At 36.1% G+C, this 20,996-nt stretch overlaps 3 protein-coding genes across 8 annotated transcripts in view; 2 read left to right on the forward strand and 1 right to left on the reverse strand.

Annotated features, from left to right (window-relative positions):
* LOC117787152 (protein furry) overlaps positions 1-15,255 on the reverse strand; it is a 72,787-nt gene extending 57,532 nt beyond the window's left edge. For 3 of the 6 annotated variants that reach the window (XM_034625598.1, XM_034625596.1, XM_034625595.1), the window contains exons 1-6: positions 14,871-15,255; positions 4,714-6,227; positions 3,718-4,058; positions 2,245-3,653; positions 941-1,178; positions 688-870 (exon numbers count right to left, since the gene is read on the reverse strand). In XM_034625598.1, coding sequence (XP_034481489.1) covers positions 688-870; positions 941-1,178; positions 2,245-3,653; positions 3,718-4,058; positions 4,714-6,227; positions 14,871-14,958 — 3,773 coding nt within the window. In that variant the 5' untranslated portion in view covers positions 14,959-15,255. Of the gene's footprint in view, positions 1-687; positions 871-940; positions 1,179-2,244; positions 3,654-3,717; positions 4,059-4,713; positions 6,228-10,897; positions 11,426-14,870 lie in introns of those variants that run through there. The other 3 variants (XM_034625600.1, XM_034625599.1, XM_034625597.1) reach the window with 1 other exon arrangement.
* A 591-nt stretch (positions 15,256-15,846) lies between these two features.
* LOC117787155 (UPF0046 protein C25E10.12) lies at positions 15,847-17,446 on the forward strand. The gene is made up of 2 exons (XM_034625602.1): positions 15,847-16,365; positions 16,632-17,446. The coding sequence occupies exons 1-2, from the start codon at positions 15,968-15,970 to the stop codon at positions 17,158-17,160; spliced, it is 927 nt and encodes a 308-aa protein (XP_034481493.1). The 5' UTR covers positions 15,847-15,967; the 3' UTR covers positions 17,161-17,446.
* Positions 17,447-18,134: 688 nt separating this feature from the next.
* On the forward strand, positions 18,135-20,753 carry LOC117788249 (tubulin alpha-4 chain). The gene is made up of 3 exons (XM_034626950.1): positions 18,135-18,266; positions 18,337-18,768; positions 19,737-20,753. The coding sequence occupies exons 1-3, from the start codon at positions 18,264-18,266 to the stop codon at positions 20,688-20,690; spliced, it is 1,389 nt and encodes a 462-aa protein (XP_034482841.1). The 5' UTR covers positions 18,135-18,263; the 3' UTR covers positions 20,691-20,753.
* The last annotated feature ends 243 nt before the right edge of the window (positions 20,754-20,996 follow it).

Below are 20,996 nucleotides of genomic sequence, written 5' to 3' on the forward strand. Positions count from 1 at the left end.
ACAATGCAAATTATGTGTAAATGCATGTTGGATGAGAACAGCAAATTAAATACAAAAGTCTAATCAGTTGCATAAATCAAACAGTTACAATTACAGACATAATAAATACATTTATATGTAAATATACAGAAAGTCAATTTAATGAATTTGGACCCTAAAGTTGCAATTTTTAATTTTAATAAACAAATATTTCAATGTATTTTGCTCACTGTTGATTTGATTTAATGCAATTTTTTACTCAACATGATTGACATTTCATTTCCCAAACTGAAAATGTATTTACTAACATGTGCGAGTGTGTGTGTGTGTACGTGTGTATATGCAGTCTGCTGTGATTACGCCGTGCAAACAGTTAGTCTGACAGGTGTTGAATTCAAGTTAGTTAAAAACAAATAAACACGACACACAATAATGACAATAATATTCAAATGAGATTTGTATTTGAAGGGATTTCCAAATATTGGAGTTTACAGTTTGCGAGGGGGAAGAGGGGGGAAGGGGGGGAACACGTGCCACACAAAACTTAATCGAATGCAGAATTGTTAATCAAATAAAAATAATGATTGACATTTAATTTTCAACACTTTTGAGCTGAAATTGAACACAATTTTTTTTTTTTTTTTGGTTGTCGATGTGCTGAAGATGCTGTAAATGTTGTTTGTTCAATCTGTTGCATGTGGCACTTACCTCAAGCTTAGATCTGGCGAGGCACAGCGCACGGCAACACTGGGTATTTGTGGCACCAATCGCATGGCACATGCCACTTGGTTGCGCCACAGCCGCATATACGAATCCTTTTGACTTTCGGTGGGCATTTTCTTTGTAGGCGCCGAACCACGCAACAAGGAGGCACGATTATCACTCACAGGACTGCAAAAAGAATTAGAGTAATCTTTAATAATGTCAAGCAATTCATTTTAATATAATTTCCAGCACTTACGTGGGATCGATGACACTGTAGAGCGCATTGAGACGCGCATAGCAAATGGGCCAAGCTTGTGCCACCGCCGAGGGGCATTGTTGCAACACACGCTGACGCTCCAACAGCCCAAAGAGGCAACTGGCCCAGGGATCAAACTGCGGCTGTGTTGTTGAACTTGCTGCTGTGGCAGCGGCAGCCGCAGCTGTTGAACTTGTCTGTGATAAATTCAGCGTTGAAGTCGATGACTTGGAGTTGTCTAAAAGGAAAAGTTGATTTTAAATAGATAATTTTTGTGTTTTTATTTCTTACATGGACGAAAATTATGTTTTTAAGGACAATTGATGCTAATAGATTTTTAAAGTCTTTGTGCTAACAATATATTTGATAAAATTCTTGTCTTAATCGGACTATTATACTAAAACTTGTAATCAATTGGATGCTCATAGGTTCGAATTCTTATCTGGGTTAATTTTAATAATCTATAATAATCAAAAGCATATAAAGCGCAGTTACAAAGCCTTCAGTATTTAGTGTGTTTTAAAATTAACTCACAGGTTAATTAACTCATACTCGTCGCAGTTAGTCTCGTTTTTATACCCCGAACTTAAAAAAAGGGTAAAAGGGTATATTGTGTTCGTTGGAATGTATGTAACAGGGAGAAGGAGGCATCTCCGACACTATAAAGTATATATATCCGTGATAAACATCAATAGCCGAGTCGATATGTGTGTCTGTCCGTCTGTCCGTCCGTCCGTCTGTCCGTCTGTCCGTCTGTATGAACAAAAGGATCTCAGAGACTATAAAAGATAGAGATACCAAACTTTCACTCACAGACTTCTATATTCTCCACGCAGATCAAGTTTGTTCAAATTTAAGCCACGCCCCCCTCCACCCCCGCAAGCCGCGAAAAACCTCCACACCCACAGTTTTTAAGATAATACATTTTTTGTGATAATTAACGTTATATATAAGTATTATCTACTATCCCACTGAATCGCATCAAGATCGGACAAGTAGAGCGGCCGTTATGGCGAATACAAGTTTTCAGAGCAAAACAAGTATTTTCTTTAAAGTACTTTTATATATATTGAAGTAAGTAACGGGTATCCTGAATGCTATAGATAAATCTCAGCTTGCTGATGTGTTGACAGTCGTATAAAATTGTGTACAAGACAATAATAATACAAAAAGAAAATAATACAATCTAATAAAAGTTCCTATTAACACAGATCTGTAAAGCTCTCAATGGATTCAACAACTGTGTGCGAATCTGAGTGATAACAATGTTGAACTAGTAACTAACTATAAATAAAGCTGCCTACCATCTGTGAGTCCTGCGAGCCAAACTCCACTGCTGCGCTCGGCAATCCACTGCAGATCAATGCAGTTGGCATTGAGAATGGCCGTCTTCTCGGCCTGTGGCAGCTGTGGCAGACATTTCTCAATTATCTGGGGACAGCAGCGATCCATGACATCGATTAATGGTGGCTCCGTTTCGGGTATGCCCAGAGCACGCATTAAATTCTTCACCTCCTTGAGTATCATGGCAGCCAATTTGCGTAAATACGGACGATAATTGCAGAGTAACACCAAGGCGAATCCTTCGACAAAATGCAGTGTGGTGAGCAAGGGTATTTCATTCTTTTTACCCGCCTCTTGGCTGACCATATTGAGTACCGTGTGCTGTGTGATGCTGGACATGCCACTTGAGGTGGTAATGCTGGATGCAGCGCTGCTGGCGGTATTCAAATGTTGTTGCTTGGACAACTGACTGCTTGTTGTCTCCTTGCCGGCAACTGCTGGCGTGGCAGTTGCTCCAGCCGGCTGCACAGTGGTTTTAATTGTGGTTGCAGCAATGCCAACCTTTTGTGCCTGTTGTGCCGCATTAACAGCTCCTGTGGCATTGGGTGCAGTGTTCACGTTGACAGTATTGTTGACGCTGCCATTCACATTGATGGCACAGCGCCAAATGTTGAGGAAGACAAACAGTATGCGTGTGCAGTTCTCCAACAATTGCGGATAGGTGTCGGTGACATCGCGCACCAGAAACTGTGTGTAACCGTGCACGACATCCTGACGCCAATCCGGAAAATCAATGACCAACGTTTGCAACGCCTGATGCGTCAATATGCGCAACTCCTCATCCATGTGCACCGTCAGACGTGACAGCAAATCGACCAATTCCTGTGCCGTCATCGTATCGGGTATTAAACGTGGCACCGCCGCCACACAGGTGCGAAAGAGATCAATGCGTGGCTTTCGCTCACCCGACAGCATCTCATCTGGTTCCTTATTCTGATTCAGTGTATTTGTCATCATCAACGGACGACCACAATGCACATCCAACGCACGCAATATGTCCACAAAAACACGACGTACGTGTGGAAAATACGCAGACATGCCAATACTCCGGGCCGTATCATCGGTCAGCATCTTATTAATGTAAGTTTTCTTCACGCGCAGCGTATTTCCCGATGGCAACACGGGCACAGTGCGTGGCATTGGAGGTTCTCCGTCCTTTTGCTGCAGCGAGTCGGCAACCACCATAAATGCACGCAAACCAATGCTCATTCTTTCCGGATTGAGTATGACTTTAATGGAGCGACCCACACACAACAAATCGTAGACAATTTCACGCATGGCAAAGTCCAAACGCTCCTGGGCAATAAACTGTATGATCTTCACAAAGATGTTGAGTGGCGTATCGCGTGGCACGACGCCTTTGGAACCCCTAAAAAAAAAAAGCATAAACACATTAATAAATGACATACTTTAAGTAAAGTTCATTTACTCACTTGGGAAACAGTGAATTCACAATGCTTTGGAGTCGCGAATGCGTTGCCGAATTCGATTCACATTTAATCCTAATCATGTAGACCCAAAGCAAGCGATAAAGTGACTCCAATGCCACGCGACTCATCTTGGCATCCCGATTCTTCAGATTGCTCAGACACATGGCCAAAAAGTAATGCCAATTGGTCAAAAAGAAAGTCTTCTGTGAGACGCAGAGCAGACAGGTGACCAGTGGAAACAATGCCAGACGATGCTTGGACTTTGTAGACGCATCCAGTGTTTGCACATAGAGCAGTTCCACAAAGTTCTTCACACACGGCACATTCACCTCATTTTTGACGGCCTGCAAAAGAGAGAATAGAGTTAGAAAAAGTCTTCCAAACAAAATAGCAATGTTTTTATATATATTTAGAGTAACCATTCATGATGAAATATTTAAATATTTCTAAACTCAAAACCAAGATTTAGAGTATACATTTTATTTTCAAGAAATTAATTAAATTTAAATGCAGAATGAATTAAGATGCCAAAACATGATCAAAATGACATTCCGCTTTAAAATCGGTTCAGTTTTGATAAAGTTATGAGAGTTTGAAGTTGGTCAGACTTTGGATCTAGCAACTTTACAAGTCAAAATTTTTGTACAATTTGGCATGATTTTTTACAGAAAAATGAAACCTCTCGGAAACAAATTTAAAGTGTTGTTTTATACTAATTATGATATAGGGAGTTGATTAAAAGTGAAAACTTGAGATTTAAAATTTTCAATTTTCGAAATTTCAAAGGGGGGACCCTATGGTTTGAAATCAAAATCCAGAGGAAAAAAAAACTTTTTTTCAAAATTAATAAAATTTAAATGCAGAATGAATTAAGATGCCAAAACATGATCAAAATGACATTCCGTTTGAAAATCGGTTGAGTTTTGATGGAGTTATGAGCGTTTGAAGTTGGTTAGACTTTGAATCTAGCAACTTTACAAGTCAAAATTCTCCACTTACCGCAGCAACGGGCACGAGGATCTCGACAAAGAGTCCAGCCAGTGCGTGCTTGATATCCTTGTCCTTGACCTCCAAAAAGTACTGACCACACTCGTGCATGAACTGAAAGGATGCCTCAAACTCCTCAATGGGCACCATTTTGACCCGAAAGAACTTCATGCCCATTAACAAACTGATGATGCCCTGCATCGTGGTTGTGGATGCCTCCTTGCTCCGCAGCTCCTTCAGTTCGCTCATGAAACGCTTGCGCACCGAACCAAAGCGACTCTGGGCGAGAACACCGATAACCTCCGCATAGAGATCCGCAATCATGTGTATGTTATGCGCATTGGGATTATTTTGAAGGCCATCTTTATATTTAAAATGCTTGAATGCCAGATTCTCAATGCTGCGCACCAAATCCTCATGACCCGGGTGAAATGGCAACTGTTTGAGTATCTCAATCAGGGCCAGACAGAAAATAAACTCCACAGCAGCCTCACGACGCTGCAGCTGAAAATCCAAATCAACCGTGGATTTATTCACCGATTGTATGCTACTACCCGTGGTGGGTTTCTTGAGGTCATTCTTGATCTCCATGTCGGAGAGCTGACGGCGATGCCAGGCGAGCAGTGTGTGCAACAACGAGGGCAAACAATGTTCCGCCACGGAACCCAAGGCGGACAGCAGCTGATCAAACTGTTGATCCTCGCCGCGTTGCAGCAGTTTCGATAGATTCTTATCCGCACTCTCCAGCATGACCAGCTCGATTTTCTTCTCCGCCTGCGCTGTAAAATCGCTAAATAAATTACGCATCACAATTTCACCAGGACGTGGTGCGGTCAGCTCCACGCTGGCCACACTGGCCGCCAAGGCATGCATCTCCGCCTGCGTATAGCTGGGCAGGACGTTGATGATGGAACTGCGCGAATGTGCACCCCAAGGCAACAGGGATTGACGCTGTGGTATGATCAAGGGCGGCAAAGCGGCGGGCGGTGAGGCGTAACTTTGACGATAGCTAATTGTAGCCGATGTTGCCTGTACAGGTGCACCAATGAACGACTCCTGTTGACTCACAATCGGTTGAATCGGTTGTTGTTGCTGCTGTGATTCATACTCTATGCTGTAAGAGTATTCGTCAGCGAGTATTTGATAATTAATGGGTGATGTGGTGCCACTTCCATTTGCTGACACAGCTGTTGCTCCATTGCGTCCTGATTTTGGTGTTGAGGTGTATTCGCTAGAGTTCACCGACTGCCTTTGTTGACCAGGTGAACCGTTTGCCTCCAGCTGTGATTCGTTATCAATGCCATCGCCTGCTGCTAACTGATAAGCATCTTCGTGATAAACGACATTGCGTTGTGGACTTCGTGTTGGTGTTGTATTTGCAGCAGCAGCTGTTGTTGTTGTTGCTGTTGCTGCTCCCCCTCCTGGTATTGTTGTTGTTGTTGTTGTTGTTGGTGAGCCAACAGCCGTAGCAACAACAACTGTGGCTGCCTCGCTCACGTGTTGCTCATTTGGGTTTGGATTTGTACCTAAAATAAAAACAAACAACAAGTCAATAAAACCATATTAAGAGAAAAGTTAACAACGACAAGCCGATGATTTAATACCCTTGCAGACCAATAAACATAATAATTACAAATAAAACTAACACAAAAAAAAATCAGTTTTTATCTAAGTTATTAAAAATATTTTGATAAATCTTTTTTATATAAAAATTAAAATTGCTTACCTAAAAAAAATCTGTTGTTTCCTAAGTAATTAAAAATATTTTGATAAATCTTTTTTATATACAAATTATATTTTTATTTTATCATTTTTATGCCAGCTTTTTGATATAGTAGTTCAATTTTTAGGAAATTTAATCATGATGTTTAAATTATTTTTAATTACACAATCTGTAAGTTTTTTTTTTTTTTTGAGAAATCTTTAGAAACAACTAAGTATTTTATACTAAAACTGTAGTAGTCCTGTTAACAAAAAATTTAATTTTATGTAAACAGTCTATTTATATGCGAAATCTTCAATTTCATAATAAAATTTAACGGATATTTGGAAAGGATGTATAAGAAAACCCTATATACATATTCTGTGCAATTAGTTTCGATATCTTTTTTAAAAAAATGTTAATTTTCGACCGATTGCACCGATGACAGTTATAGTAATAGCTATAGTAATCCGATCTGGTTGACTCCAAATATGTAATGTTTAAATATAACTGCAAAACTAATAGTAAACTTTGAATACAGACGGACAGGACAAGATTATAGATGAACTCATCTCTATCTCCTAATCAAGAATATATATAATTTGTAGACTATGCCACGCCTTCTTTAATTTGTTACATATTTGGTGGCAAACTTATAATACCCGCTGCAAGAGTATAATAAGTAGAACAAAACATGACTTGCAAATGGCTTTTAGCTCTTATCAATAAACACTACTCTACATATGTGTGAGTTAATGTATTTACAAGCGCAAAAATAATATGAATCAACTCCCCCAACCCTACTAGATATTTTAGCAACAACAACGACAAAGCTTATGTGTGTTTACAATTTGTTAACTCTTTTTTGTTTATAATGTTTTACCCAAATCTTTAGTTAGCACGCGCCTAACAAATCAAATCTGCAAATAGAAAATATTATTATCTCATCATCATGAACATGGTTTATTTTGTGGGTGTGTCACACAGATACACACACACACACGCACACACATGCTTACACACATTAAAAAGCATACATATAAAGATAAAATTTGTTTTGTTATCTTGAAAAGTTCATTTCCCATTTGTAAATTTTGTATCTTAATTAACAAAACTTTAACGATGTAACGAACATGGCATTCATTATCATAAACATTTTTCATTATCATTATCATCGCATGTCTGGCAAAATTATCATGACAGATTGAAGGCGGGTGGCGTCATCAATCTCTCAATCTATGCAAAACAAACAAAACCCACAAATGACAAACAATTCTCAAGGCTTCTTTCTCTACCCCATATAAATTCGTATGCCCATATGTATGTGTTTATTCATTTATCAGTCTATAACATTTTATGATAACGTTTCCAGCGAAAAGCTGATTTCACCATCGATTCGAATTGACTTGGACATTACAATGGACTTTTTAAAACGCCATATGCAGACATATAAACATATTCACATGCATCGGAATCTATATCTGTATTTGTTTTTGAGTCAAGAATGTTGCAAATTCTACAGAAGTTCATGTTTTGATACCAGCATTTAAAAAATTCCCAGAATAATTTTATTTCTTTTGGAATATGAAGAGAGAATTAAGAATTACCACTCATTTTTATTAGTTCTGTAAAAATGAGAAACAGAGCAATACTTTATTTTAAATATACAATATTGTGTGAAAATTTCAGCTTTCTAGGTCTTATGGTTTGGGCTGTGCAATGATCAATCAGTCAGTCAGTCAGGACAAAGCATTTTATATATACAGATTTAAACTCTTTGTCCTGACTGAATTATATATATATAGATTTAAACTCTTTGTCCTGACTGACTTAGCTGGGAGTCCCTACGGTAAGAGCTAGACGGTTGAAATTTTTACAAAATATAGCGCATATTATTTTTTTTAACCCACATAACAGCTGAAGCCACAATCGCTAACAACTGTTAAGGCAGGCATAAAAATATAACTAACCTTCTAAACCACAGTATAATCTATTAATCTAATCTACAGTAAAACTTGCCTAACATTAATCATCCATGTGTCAGATGATAAAATCCACTTAAAGAACCTAAAAAAAAATAGAACTTAGCCTTTTCTAATAATCTAAAAGCTTTTAAGCACTTTGTTAGTCTCCATTTGAAAAGAATTTAATTTAGAAACGTGAGGTTTCAAGGACTCTAATAGCTTCACTATTATTTTTTGTAACAAGCTTATAAAGTTCATCTATAAATAAGTAATTAAACTAGTTATCCACCCTTAAATCATCAACAAATTTATTAAAGCAAGTTGTTAAGCTATAATTTTCTAAAATTAACCAATACCAATACTTCGAAAAGGTTATCCTACCTTAATACAAGTAATTGCATTGACCTCTCTCTCACAAAACTAAATTAATCAATAGCTTTATATACAAATTGAACAAAAAAAAAGGCCTATTTCAATTGCAATCCTCAAATGGTGTTGTCCTCTGCCTGTCATTACATTGGTAACAACATTAGATTACAAACAACAAGAAAGGTAGAAAGTATTATAAATAATAAATAGCAAAATGGTAAACGGATATGCCGTGTGAGAAAGAGGAAGACCTTCTTTCCTATTCCAATGCCGTCAGCTGTTCCGCAGGACACCAAGGACCAAGTAAAAATACGGCGGCACTTAAAGGTCACCGTCGAAGTTCAGGGCAAAAGTTTTCACTGTCACTGAATAATTGATAAGGTTTAAAAGAGACAGTTCCATAAAAGCAATTCCTTCGTATAGCTTTCATTCTAAATACATAGTATGAGCGGAATTTAAGGTTGTATAAACTGACATGAGAGTTGCGCAAAATGCTATGAAAATAGTTGAGAAAATTTCAATTTTCTTTTGCCATTCAATGCAATAAAAAGGTAACCTCATGGCTGTTCATCATTTATCTAAACATGTGGCAAACATGAAAGTGAGAAAACTAAATAGAACGATGAACTAAAATATATCCTAGATTTCCTGCAAATAATCAGTTTTTATTATTCAATTACAATATTTAAAAAAAAAATTGTTTCTTGAAATTTTATTTGTATTTTCTTATTTTATTAGAGTTGACTATTGATCTTAGAACAAATTTAAAAAAAAAAATTATAGGAAATTAAGTATGTAAATAGATTTTAAAGAAAAAACGAATATTTTGTCAACAAAAATCATTTCATAAACTGAAAATGACCACAAATTTTTTATAATTGTTTTTATTATTTGCGGAATATAGTTTTAAGAACAAATTAAACAAATTTTAGCTCTTGACATACTGCATATTTTTTAATATTTTTATTTAGAAATTAATTTACAAATTGAATAGAAAATGCAAATAGATATGTTTTAATTGTATGCTCATATCAAATTTAGTAACTCTAATTTAATTAAATGCTAGGTTACAATCGTTTCTAGGCATTAATATGCCATTTCCAGGTAATTATACGAATTACAGGGTATGCAAATGCGCAGCAAATATTTAAAATGGCGCTAAAAATATACACAAAATCCAAAAGACATATTCGTCCATTTGTATGTGTATTTATATTATTAATAATGTATTAACACGCTCAGTTCCCTCAAAAAGCCGCCTCCAAAAAGCCAACAGAAAACGTCTGAAATTCTTGTTATAAATGCGCCATGGATGTGTCATTTAACAAAAAACAATAACAACAACAACAACAACTTGGCAAAGACTCCTCTTCATCTCTCTCAGTCCCTCTTCTTCTTTCTTTCCCACTCTCTTATACAATTTCTGTTGACCGAAAGTTGAAAAACTGCAGCAACAGCAAAATATTTGTGTTGCTTTACTTTTATTTTCATTTTTTTTTTCATTTCTCAATGCGCAATTTTCAAAACGTATAGAAAATCGAAGAAATGGAAAATGTTCCCGAATAATTTGTGGAACATGTTTGTATAACATTTTGGTGGAAATTTACGATTTGCTTTCGATTATCAGGGTTTAACAAATGCAAATATTTACTCAGAAATTGAAAAAGAAATCTTTCAAAATTTCCATCTAGAATTCCTATTGAATTTTATTGAATTTGTTTTACTGAGAATTATGAAGCATGTACAAAAAAAGATATTATCAAAAATAGCCACTTAACGAACCCATTAAAACTTGGAAAACTTTGCTCAAAACAAAAACAAAGTGAAATGTGAAGTTTGACGGAGCTGATAATACCCTGTAGTTAACTTTTTAAAATTTAAGCTACTTACGCCAACTAAAATATTCGCAAAAAAAATTTTTTTTTTATTTTATATGGGAACTAAACAATATTTATAAATTGCATATTATCTCTGATCCAAAGGGAAGAATATATATTAATAGATTAATTCCTCGATAAACACTCAAGTTTCATTTTATTATACCATTTATATCATTTCATATTTACAGAGTATATACAATAATATTAAATCGACAATAAGTTGACAACTTTCGACTGTAAAATTGCTACATTTTAACGGCTTTCTGAGTACTTTAATTTACCTTTTAGTTTTTTTGGTGTCCATTGAAAATTCCATAACATGAAACTGGCGCATAAATTTGTAAAATAATCACAGCTAGGAAAATGATGCCCAGGCAGATTCACTTTTTTTTATTTTTGTAATAGATGACTTGATTAGTCACAATGGAGGAGGAATGTGGGAGGCCAGGTGAAAGAAGTGAACGGCGATTAAATTAAACGTCAGTTGTCGTAATTAGAGGCACGTGAGTGTTTTTTGATATTGTTCACTATCTAAACACAAATTATATTTATGAGTTGTAATTAATTTAGCAGCATTTGTGCGTCGTTTAGTTGGGATTATTGTTTTGTTTGTTTCGTTTTTATTTTATATTTTTGTTGTGTTTAGTATAAAATCGCCTGATAAGAACAGGCCATACACACACACACACACACATACACTAACAGCTCATAAATGTGTCACCGAAACGCAAGTGACGTTAATCGAAAAATCGAAATAAAACCAGGGAAATTTCTTATATAGAAGGCACTTGTACAGATGTTCAACGACTCTGATTAGAGTAAAACAAAAAATATTGATTAATTAGAGATGCCGAATTGTTATACTCTTGCACATATATAATAAATATAAATTTGTGGCAGATATATTATTATTATACTCATGAAGATCTAAGAATATGCCTAAAATCGATTGGAATACAAAAAGAATGTTTATTTTCTATAAGATATATAGTTAAAATTAAAAATTATACGTATTTAATTTTTTTTAAATTTAATTTTAATTTTCAAACATAATTGTCAATTTAATTTCAATCAAATGAAAAACGTTTGTTTATTTCCCATATGATAAAGACATCTGATTGGGTAAAATCAGAAAAACTTTGGGTTTTACATTTACAAAACATATAAATTAAATATTTTTTTAATTGTTTTACATTTAATTAATTAATTCGAATATTCCTAAATGATAGTACATAAATTTCCCAATTGAGTAATTAAAATGCTAAATGCTTTTTTTTTAAAAAACTCCTTTGGTTAAAACTAGCAACAAAAATGAAGAAATGATTTAATTCCGACAAAGTACATTCAACAATTCCAAAAAGTATGAATCAAAATCACTTGATAACAATTATAATAATAATAATAACCCACAGCAAGCGTATAACAAGTTTGTTTAAGAATTTAAAAATGTCAAAAATAAATATAGTATGTATTAAACAATACTGATTATTTTGTAATTTTCACAGCTTTATTCAAGTATATTTTTGTTTGGTATATAGTATCAGTTGATTTATGTATTTATAATGCTTTTTTATGCTAATTAGCCAGTTTGAAGGCGTCTCTCTCAAAAAATGAGCTCAGCGTTTTCAATTTCAAATCGACAACAACATTAAATACCACTGTTGTCAAATTACAATTTAAACGTATTTATTTATATACACACATGTGTATGTATACGTTAATATATATATGTATAGAAATGCGTTAAATATATATATATATATCTTCACGTTCTGATCGCACACAAAACACAATTTCTTTCAAATACAACAAAATAATACGCGAATACTAAAATGCGAGGCGAACTCGGGCGACGACGAATTTCGACTGCGGCGAAAACGCGCGCAACGCGCAGCCCAAAAAGTTTCAAGCGACGGCGACAGCAGCAACAACAACAAATAAGTAATAATAAATAGCAAACGCAAAGCAAAAGACAAATAAAAAGAAAAAAAGAAAAAAGGCTGAGCGCGCGCGCTCGCAAATTGAAAGCACAAAATCAAAACAAACGATAATTGTCTATTTAAAATTATGATTAACAGCAACTGAGCGAAGAGAGTGTGATAGCAAAAGAGAGCGCGCTGTGAGTCAAACAGCTGTTGCCAGCGGCGAATTGAAAGAAAAAAAAAGCCGCACAGCCACAAAAATGAAAAACAGCTGAGCAGCGACAGCGTGACGTCGACAGCGGCAGCAACAGCGACAGCGTGACGTATTTTATTTGTATGCGTAAGCGCAGCAGGCGTTGTTCTTGTTCTTGTTGTTGTTACTGCTATTATCGCACAGTGTCACTAATATGTGAGACATTAACATAAATTAGATAAAACTTAGCACAGCATGTGACGCGTTCCGTTATTGCAATTAGCTAAGAACTTTTGTGACACACTAACTAAACTTTCCTTATTTCCGTACCAAGCACTAAGACACACACACAAGCACACAGCCTTGCGGCTTAGATACAGTGGTTCAAAGCCTCTTTGACCCACATCACTTATTAAATATTACACACTTTAAATTAATTTATGTTTCAATGGGTAGAACACATAACTAAAATTTAAATGCAGATTTGTTTATTAATATTCAAAGTTAAGCAAATTATTAATATTTAATATTTTAGTGTATTTTATATGTGAATTTATTTATTTATTTGACGTCGATTTAAACAACATCGACACAAAAAAGACATAATGAATTAGAGTTTGAATATTATAAAATAAAAAACAGTGTAGTGGTTTTAATAAGCTTTGACCCACTGTACATTGTATAATCCATTCTCAAATGCCGCTTGTGTTTTTGTTTATGCATTTTTGGATATTACATAAATCAACAGTAAATCAATTTGCAAATTTTTAAACAAACATTTTCTTGATTTGTCGATCTTCGCAGCAAACAGTGAACTTTTTGTAACAATAAACAACTAAATTGATTATTAACTGTGGAAGCCATAAAAAAAAAAGAAAAAAAACTTGTTACGAATATTTGTACAAAAAAACACACACAAATAAAAAGCAAAAGGGGCGCGAATTAGCACATTGCCTCTCTCTCTCCCTGTCTCGCTCTGTCTGTCCTATTCCCGTTCGAAGTGTTAGTTAACTGCTTTTATGGCAAATTACATCACGCCCACGCCAAAAATTGGCAAAAACAATAACAAAAAAAATTGCCAAAAACAAAAGGCAAATATTAAATAAAAGCACGCGATGACGAACACGCGACCGAAACAAACGTAACTGTTGTATGCGTGCGTGTGTGTTTACGTATGTGTGTATGTGTAGACGCACTGCAACTTGACACTTGGCGCGTTGACAAACAAATGAGCTTTCAAGCTTCAGGACAGCGAGAATAAAACGGAGACGGCGACTTTGTTTGAGTATCGCACACAACTTATGCAATTTCACTCGACATTTGACTTTTGGCGAGCAACAACAAATAAGTTTTTCTAATTTTGCTCTGCTCAGAAATTCCGTTGGATAAGTGCCAAAGGTTGTGACCAAACTGACTCGATGGTTCTGGCTTTGCTGAATGTCATTATCAAGGTTTATATGTTTGCGTTGTCTGTCAATATATTTTGTGAATGAATATGCGAAAAAGAGATGCAACAAAAAAAACAGAAAACAAACGAAATCTGAGTGTAAAGAGAGTGCAAGCTTAAATGAGACTAGGTCTAGGTCGCATTGAGTGCAATGCTGATCAGAGAAAGAGAGAGAGAGTGCGAAAGCTCTTTGGCAACGGTAAATAGCAGGCTGCTCTTGATGTCAAAGCGCATTTATAAATTGCGTCGCTTAAAACTTGAGCAGAGCTATAAATTATGGGAGAGTCAAAGAACAATAACCATAAAAACATACACACACACACACACACACACACACACACACACACACACACACACACACACACACACACACACACACACACACACACACACACACACACAGCTGAGCAAGCCATAAAACGTTGATTGTCTGTATGAAAGAAGAGGAAACACAATCAAAGTGAATCATCACTTAAGAAATGAGGAAACAAAACAGACGCTGAAGCGCCGACGCAGAGTGGTAAAGGAGTTAAAGAGCAGACCAGGTGATAAAAACACACACACACACGAAAAATGCACACTTGATTGGTGGGCGTAAACAATTAGCAGCGACGTCGACTGCAACGGCTACGTCGACTGCGAATATAAAAAGGGGGCAGAGATAATTGACTCAACCCGAAAATAGAACTCACCTGCAACGTTTCCGCTGCTGCTGCTGCCACTGCTAGCGTCCAAAAATGCCTCCGGCTGCGTCTGCTGCACTTCCAGAGTTTGTTCCATTGCCTGTACTTTTATTTTTTATATTTTCTCTGTGGTTAAAAAACACTTGCGTATGCACTAATTACACCAAGTGGCTTTTCAGACGCATTGCAGCCATCTTTGTTTTATAAATTCGCTTTTCACTTCACTCTGCTTGCGTCGCTGCCCGCACACAGCGGCAAGCACTGTAGAAAAACAACTTATTGTCAAATAAACACAATCAAATGCAATTATAGGCGAATTGTAATTAAAATAAGAGTAAATGGTTAAACGAAAAATTGTACAATACGTGAGAGTGGTAAGAAGAAGAAGCAGACAAACAGCAGTCAGGCACAGCTGTTTTTTGTTTAGCATGCGGCGTTGCCACCTGGCTGCAGTCTTGCCAGCTTGCCAAGCAGCTGTGACGTCACAGCCACTGTTGCCTACTTAGCTGTTTAAAAGCTAGTTCTGACTATTATCAAAGTTCAATTGTTAGAAAATTTGAAAACCGCTGCTAATCATCAATCTGCAAATTTCAATACAATAAATGAAAAAGCGTATGTCAACAATGATAGTTTTTTTTTTAAATATGCATTGACATTTTAGCTATTTTTCGGATGCTTTGCACTGATGGCATAGCTACAAATTTATACGTATGCAATATAAATAATTTTTTCTTTAATTTGGTAATGTTAATAAATAAAAAAAAAAAACAAATTATATTAAGTTGTAAGTTTATTATATTCCCTGTGACTTAAAAGCTCAGATGAATTAACTTATATGTCACCTTCTTTGTAGACAATGACACCATGAGGAATTCGTGACCTTGTCAGTGAATTTACCTTGCAATGCTGCAAGCTGACTTGACAGCCCTACGCCAAGCAGCTGATTGAAGCAATACATATTTGTTATGTACGCTTTGCGTATTTCATTCTTATCTATTTTATCGGCAAATCGGCGTGTATTTTTGATTTATAACAAATACCGTGTACTTACTAGCGATAGTGACAACTGGCGTATCATGTTGTGATTAGTTTGAGAAGGAACAACAATGGATACAGTGTCTGCAGTAAGTGTGCATCCGCTGACAAGCGACCCAACAGCCGCCTGGAATGAGATCAGCAAATCACAGCGTGTCATAAAAGTTGTGATGAAGCCACCAACAACAACAGTGGCACCCAATAAGGCGCGAGTTGTCTGCATGTCGGACACGCATTCATTGACACCTTACATTAAGTTTGATATACCCGATGGCGATATATTCATACATGCCGGCGACTTTACCAAATGCGGCCAATTGCAGGAGGTGATTGAGTTCAACAATTGGATTGGTGCACTGCCTCACAGGCACAAAATTGTGATTGCCGGCAATCACGAGCTCAGCTTCGATCGCACCTTCACGCATCCCTTTCAGAACAAGCAGACGGGCAAACAATCACATGGCGAACGGTACGTTTAAATTCCCTCTATTCTTAACCCTTTGTATGGCCGTGATGCATATCCGCAACAAACTGATTTTACTTTCACTTCTCGGAACTTAAAATAAAAATGTGCAATGTTTTGATTTAATATGCATCTAAAACATGCATCATTTAATTCTTGTCTCTTGGTTGAATTTTTGCAATTAAGTACCATATATTGAATATATATTAAATATTTATCACATACACTAAACACCTTGTACACTTTAATAATAATGGGAAATTCTTTGGCAGCTCCAAGCACTCAGGCATGTCCATACTGGACGACCTGCCCACGCTGGGGAATGACAAGGAGAGCATGGAGAGCGCGGTGCAAACGCCCAACATCAGAGATGCCTTAACCAACTGCACTTATCTGGAGGATGAGCTGCTGGAACTGTGGGGAGTTCGCATCTATGGTTCCCCCTGGCAGCCCGAGTTCTGCAGATGGGCCTTTAATGTGCCGCGTGGCACTGCCTGCCTGGATAAATGGAATCAGATACCAGTGGGCGTGGATATACTGGTCACACACACGCCACCTGTCGGTCATGGTGATCTCTGTTGCTCTGGCGTTCGTGCCGGATGTGTCGAGTTGTTGACCACTGTGCAGCAGCGGGTGAGACCCAAATACCATGTATTTGGACATGTACACGAGGGATATGGCATCACCAGCGATGGCAGGATCATCTATGTGAATGCCTCCACCTGTGACATCAATTATTTACCCAACAATGCACCCATTGTGTTCGATGTGACGCTGCCTCCGGGTATTAGCAAGGATTAATCTGAAATACCCCTTAAATTTAATAGTAAACTTAAGTTTGCCATTTGAAAATCAGGAATTTAAAACCCCTTTCCACTTGAAGTGTTCAGAATGTCACAAAAATTTTAATTTATCTAGCATTATTTTGTTTAGGTCATAAATTTACATATTTTTATAGTGGAAAGAGGCTTTTACTTAATGACGTTTTGCCCACAACAACTGTAATTTTAGCTTACTTAATATAATTTAATATTTTATGTACCCACCCACAAAATGCTCATTAAAAGTGTCCTTTTTAAGTTACAAATGGTAGTCAAGTTTTGAACCGAAAGTTGGGAATTTAGACAAGTTTTACACCCACTAGGGATCGTCGAGGGGCAACTGCTTTCGACTGGGAAAGTTTGTAGAGGGCAACAAAAGTAAGTATCTTTAAATTTGGAGACAATTTTACCATTGCTTTATTGACCGAAAAATTCTACTTTAGGTTGCCATATTTTCGTTAATTTGTAAGCTGATTAAAAATGCCCTGTTTTAAATAAAATTAAAAATGCCCTTTTTAAATTAAAAATTGAGTCTAGTTTCAAACCAGCTGCAGTTGCAACTGATATTGCAGTTTAGTAGAGTTTTACACCAGATGCAAAATTAAAAAGTCGGCAATTAACTCAAGTTTCAAACCAGCAAAAGATATTAAGAATGCAACTCTGTCGTAGAAGTTTCTGCGGACAACAAATTACTTTGCATAAAAATAATTTTAAAAAATATTGACTGAAATAAGACTGCTAATTTATTGTATTTCTATAATTTAATTTAATAATTTAATATTTAAATGTTCATTAAAAACGTAATTTTTAAGCTAGCACTTTAGTCAAGCTATAAACCAGCTGCAGTTGCAACTGATATTGCAGTTTAGTAGAGTTTTACACCAGCTGACCAAAAATACAGCTCTGTCTTCGCTGCAAATGTTCTCTGACATTTCGCTTTGTGACCAATGCAAAGTAACGGCACTTCGTCGGCTGCCATTTTGTGCGGCATCGTGACTGGGCGAAGAAAAAGCTCCAAATTGGTGAAAGAGCAGCCAAGAGATTTTTTAAAGTGTTTGCAGTGTTTTAAAAACGTAAAAAAAAATGGTGAGCGCAAATAATAAGAAAATATTATAAAATATACAATGATATGATATATAATTTGTTTGTTTGGCAGCGTGAAGTGATCTCGATACAAATTGGTCAATGCGGCATTCAGATTGGCAACGCCTGTTGGGAATTATATCTGCTGGAGCATGGCATCAATATGGATGGCAGTCGCAAGACGCAGGAGCAGCTAACGGAAAGTGGCAGCTCCAGTGCAACCCTGGGACAGAGCACCAATGCAAATGATGCCCATACGTTTTTCACTGAAACGGGAAACGGTAAACAGGTGCCGCGTTCCATTTTCGTTGATTTGGAGCCCACTGTAATCGACAGTGTGCGCACCGGAGCCACCAAGGATCTGTATCATCCGGAACAGCTGATATCGGGCAAAGAGGATGCGGCGAATAATTTTGCACGCGGTCGTTATTCCATTGGCAAGGAGGTGATTGACAAGGTCACCTCACGGCTCCAGAAGATTGCCGAGCAGTGCGACGGATTGCAGGTAAGCTTATTTCCAAAGGCTTAAATGAACCGGTTATTAAAATGAACGAGTTAACTACAGTTAATCTAGCAAGTGTTTTGATCAAGTAAAAAAAAAGTATATTCGTTATGCTTTTATATTTGATTTTTTTTTTTTTTTATAATGGTTCTCGTCAATAAATTTAACCAATTTTAAAAATAAATATATATACTTATTTTTATTTTGTCAGAAAACTTTCGTGACAAACTTTCTTAACTAACTGTATATCGTTCATTTTTTGTTAAATTGATATGCTATTGCTTATTTTATTTTACTATTTTTAAAAATTAAAAAACAAATAGGTAAATTTATTTATTATTTTATTTATTTCGACAAAACACTTTCATTACTCATTGTACATGAAGTTTCGCGTTTTTTTTTTTTGCATTTTTTTATTATTTAAATATAACTATATATAAATTTTATTTATATTTTTATCGTGGTTTAATATGCAATATGAAACTCGAACAAGAATTAACAAACTATAAATAAAATTAATTGCATTTCCTTATTATTTAAATATAGCTATATATCAATTTTATGTATTTTTATTGTGGTTTAATATGCAATATAAAACTCGAACCTAAAATAACATAAAATAATCTTTTTTTTTTTGAGCAAAAAAATAAAACTCAGGATAATCATTGTTTTTGAGCAAAAAAAAAATAAAACTTATATCATAATGATTATTTCTTGGGTTGCATTAATAATGTTTATTTCTGAGTTTTATTTTTTTGATCAAAAGTAAAATAATAAAACTCATAGAATAATGATTATTTCTTAAGTTTTATAATAAAATTTATAGTAATAACAGTCTCTGGTTAAAATTAATTGCTGAAAAAAATTTAAAACCTTAAAAAATATTTTAAAATACTACTATCAACTGAATAATAAATAATAACTGAATAAACTTAGCAAATTAAACTTGAAATTCCCACTTTTAATTGCAGGGCTTCCTCATCTTTCATTCCATGGGCGGAGGCACTGGCTCAGGATTCACCTCGCTACTCATGGAGCGTTTATCGAATGATTTCAGCAAGAAATGCAGATTGGATTTTGCAGTGTATCCATCGCCCAAAGTGTCCACAGCTGTGGTGGAGCCTTATAATGCGCTACTCACCACACACTCGACGATTGAGCATGCGGATTGTGTGTTTATGGTGGATAATGAGGCCATCTATGATATATGCAATAATAAGTTGGGTGTGGATCGTCCAGCTTATCAGAATCTTAATCGGCTGATTGCCCAAATTGTCAGCTCGACGACGGCCTCGTTGCGTTTCAGTGGCTCCATGAATGTGGATTTGAATGAGTTCCAAACGAATCTGGTGCCCTTTCCGAGAATTCACTTTCCTCTGGTTGCCTATGCTCCGCTGATGTGTGCGGAACGTGCGGCACATGAACAACATGCGATTACGGGATTAACCAATGCCTGCTTTGAGTCCTCCAACATGATGGTCAAGTGTGATCCGCGTGCCGGCAAATACATGGCCTGCTGTATGCTGTATCGTGGTGATGTTGTGCCCAAGGATGTGAATGCCGCCGTTTCGGCCATTAAATCCAAACGCCATATACAATTTGTTGACTGGTGTCCCACGGGCTTCAAGATCGGCATTAATTATGAGAGACCCGCTTTTGTGCCCGACGGAGATTTGGGTCCCACATCGCGTGCCTGCTGTATGTTGTCCAACACCACAGCCATATCGGTGGCATTTACAAATCTATCCTATAAATTCGATTTGATGTTCAGAAAACGCGCCTTTGTCCATTGGTATGTCGGCGAGGGAATGGAGGAGGGCGAATTCACCGAGGCCAGGGATAATATTGCGGTGCTCGAGGGCGATTTCAATGAGGTGGGACTCAATAATGATGAGGACGCTGGCGAGGAGTTTGATGAGTTTTAAAATACCCTGCATGTAATCCTCATAAATAAAAATTATCATTAATTTGAAGTGTTTCAACTGAACTAAAAAATCGATTTTGTTATTTGTAAACTATATAAATTAAATATAAATATTATATAAATATTTCAGGGTTGGCAAATCATTTAACAAAGACAATTCAAAATAAAGAATTTTTTTGAAGCAGATAAGAAAAGATCTTTAACCAAAATTTTAAGTTTTCTTCTTAAAAAGAATACAAAAGTATAAAATTGTCAAAAAGAAATTATATTTAAGCCTGAGAAAATACTTTTATATCTAAAGATCTCA

The sequence above is a fragment of the Drosophila innubila genome (assembly GCF_004354385.1).
Source record: "Drosophila innubila isolate TH190305 chromosome 3L unlocalized genomic scaffold, UK_Dinn_1.0 0_D_3L, whole genome shotgun sequence".
NCBI classification, from domain to species: domain Eukaryota; kingdom Metazoa; phylum Arthropoda; class Insecta; order Diptera; family Drosophilidae; genus Drosophila; species Drosophila innubila.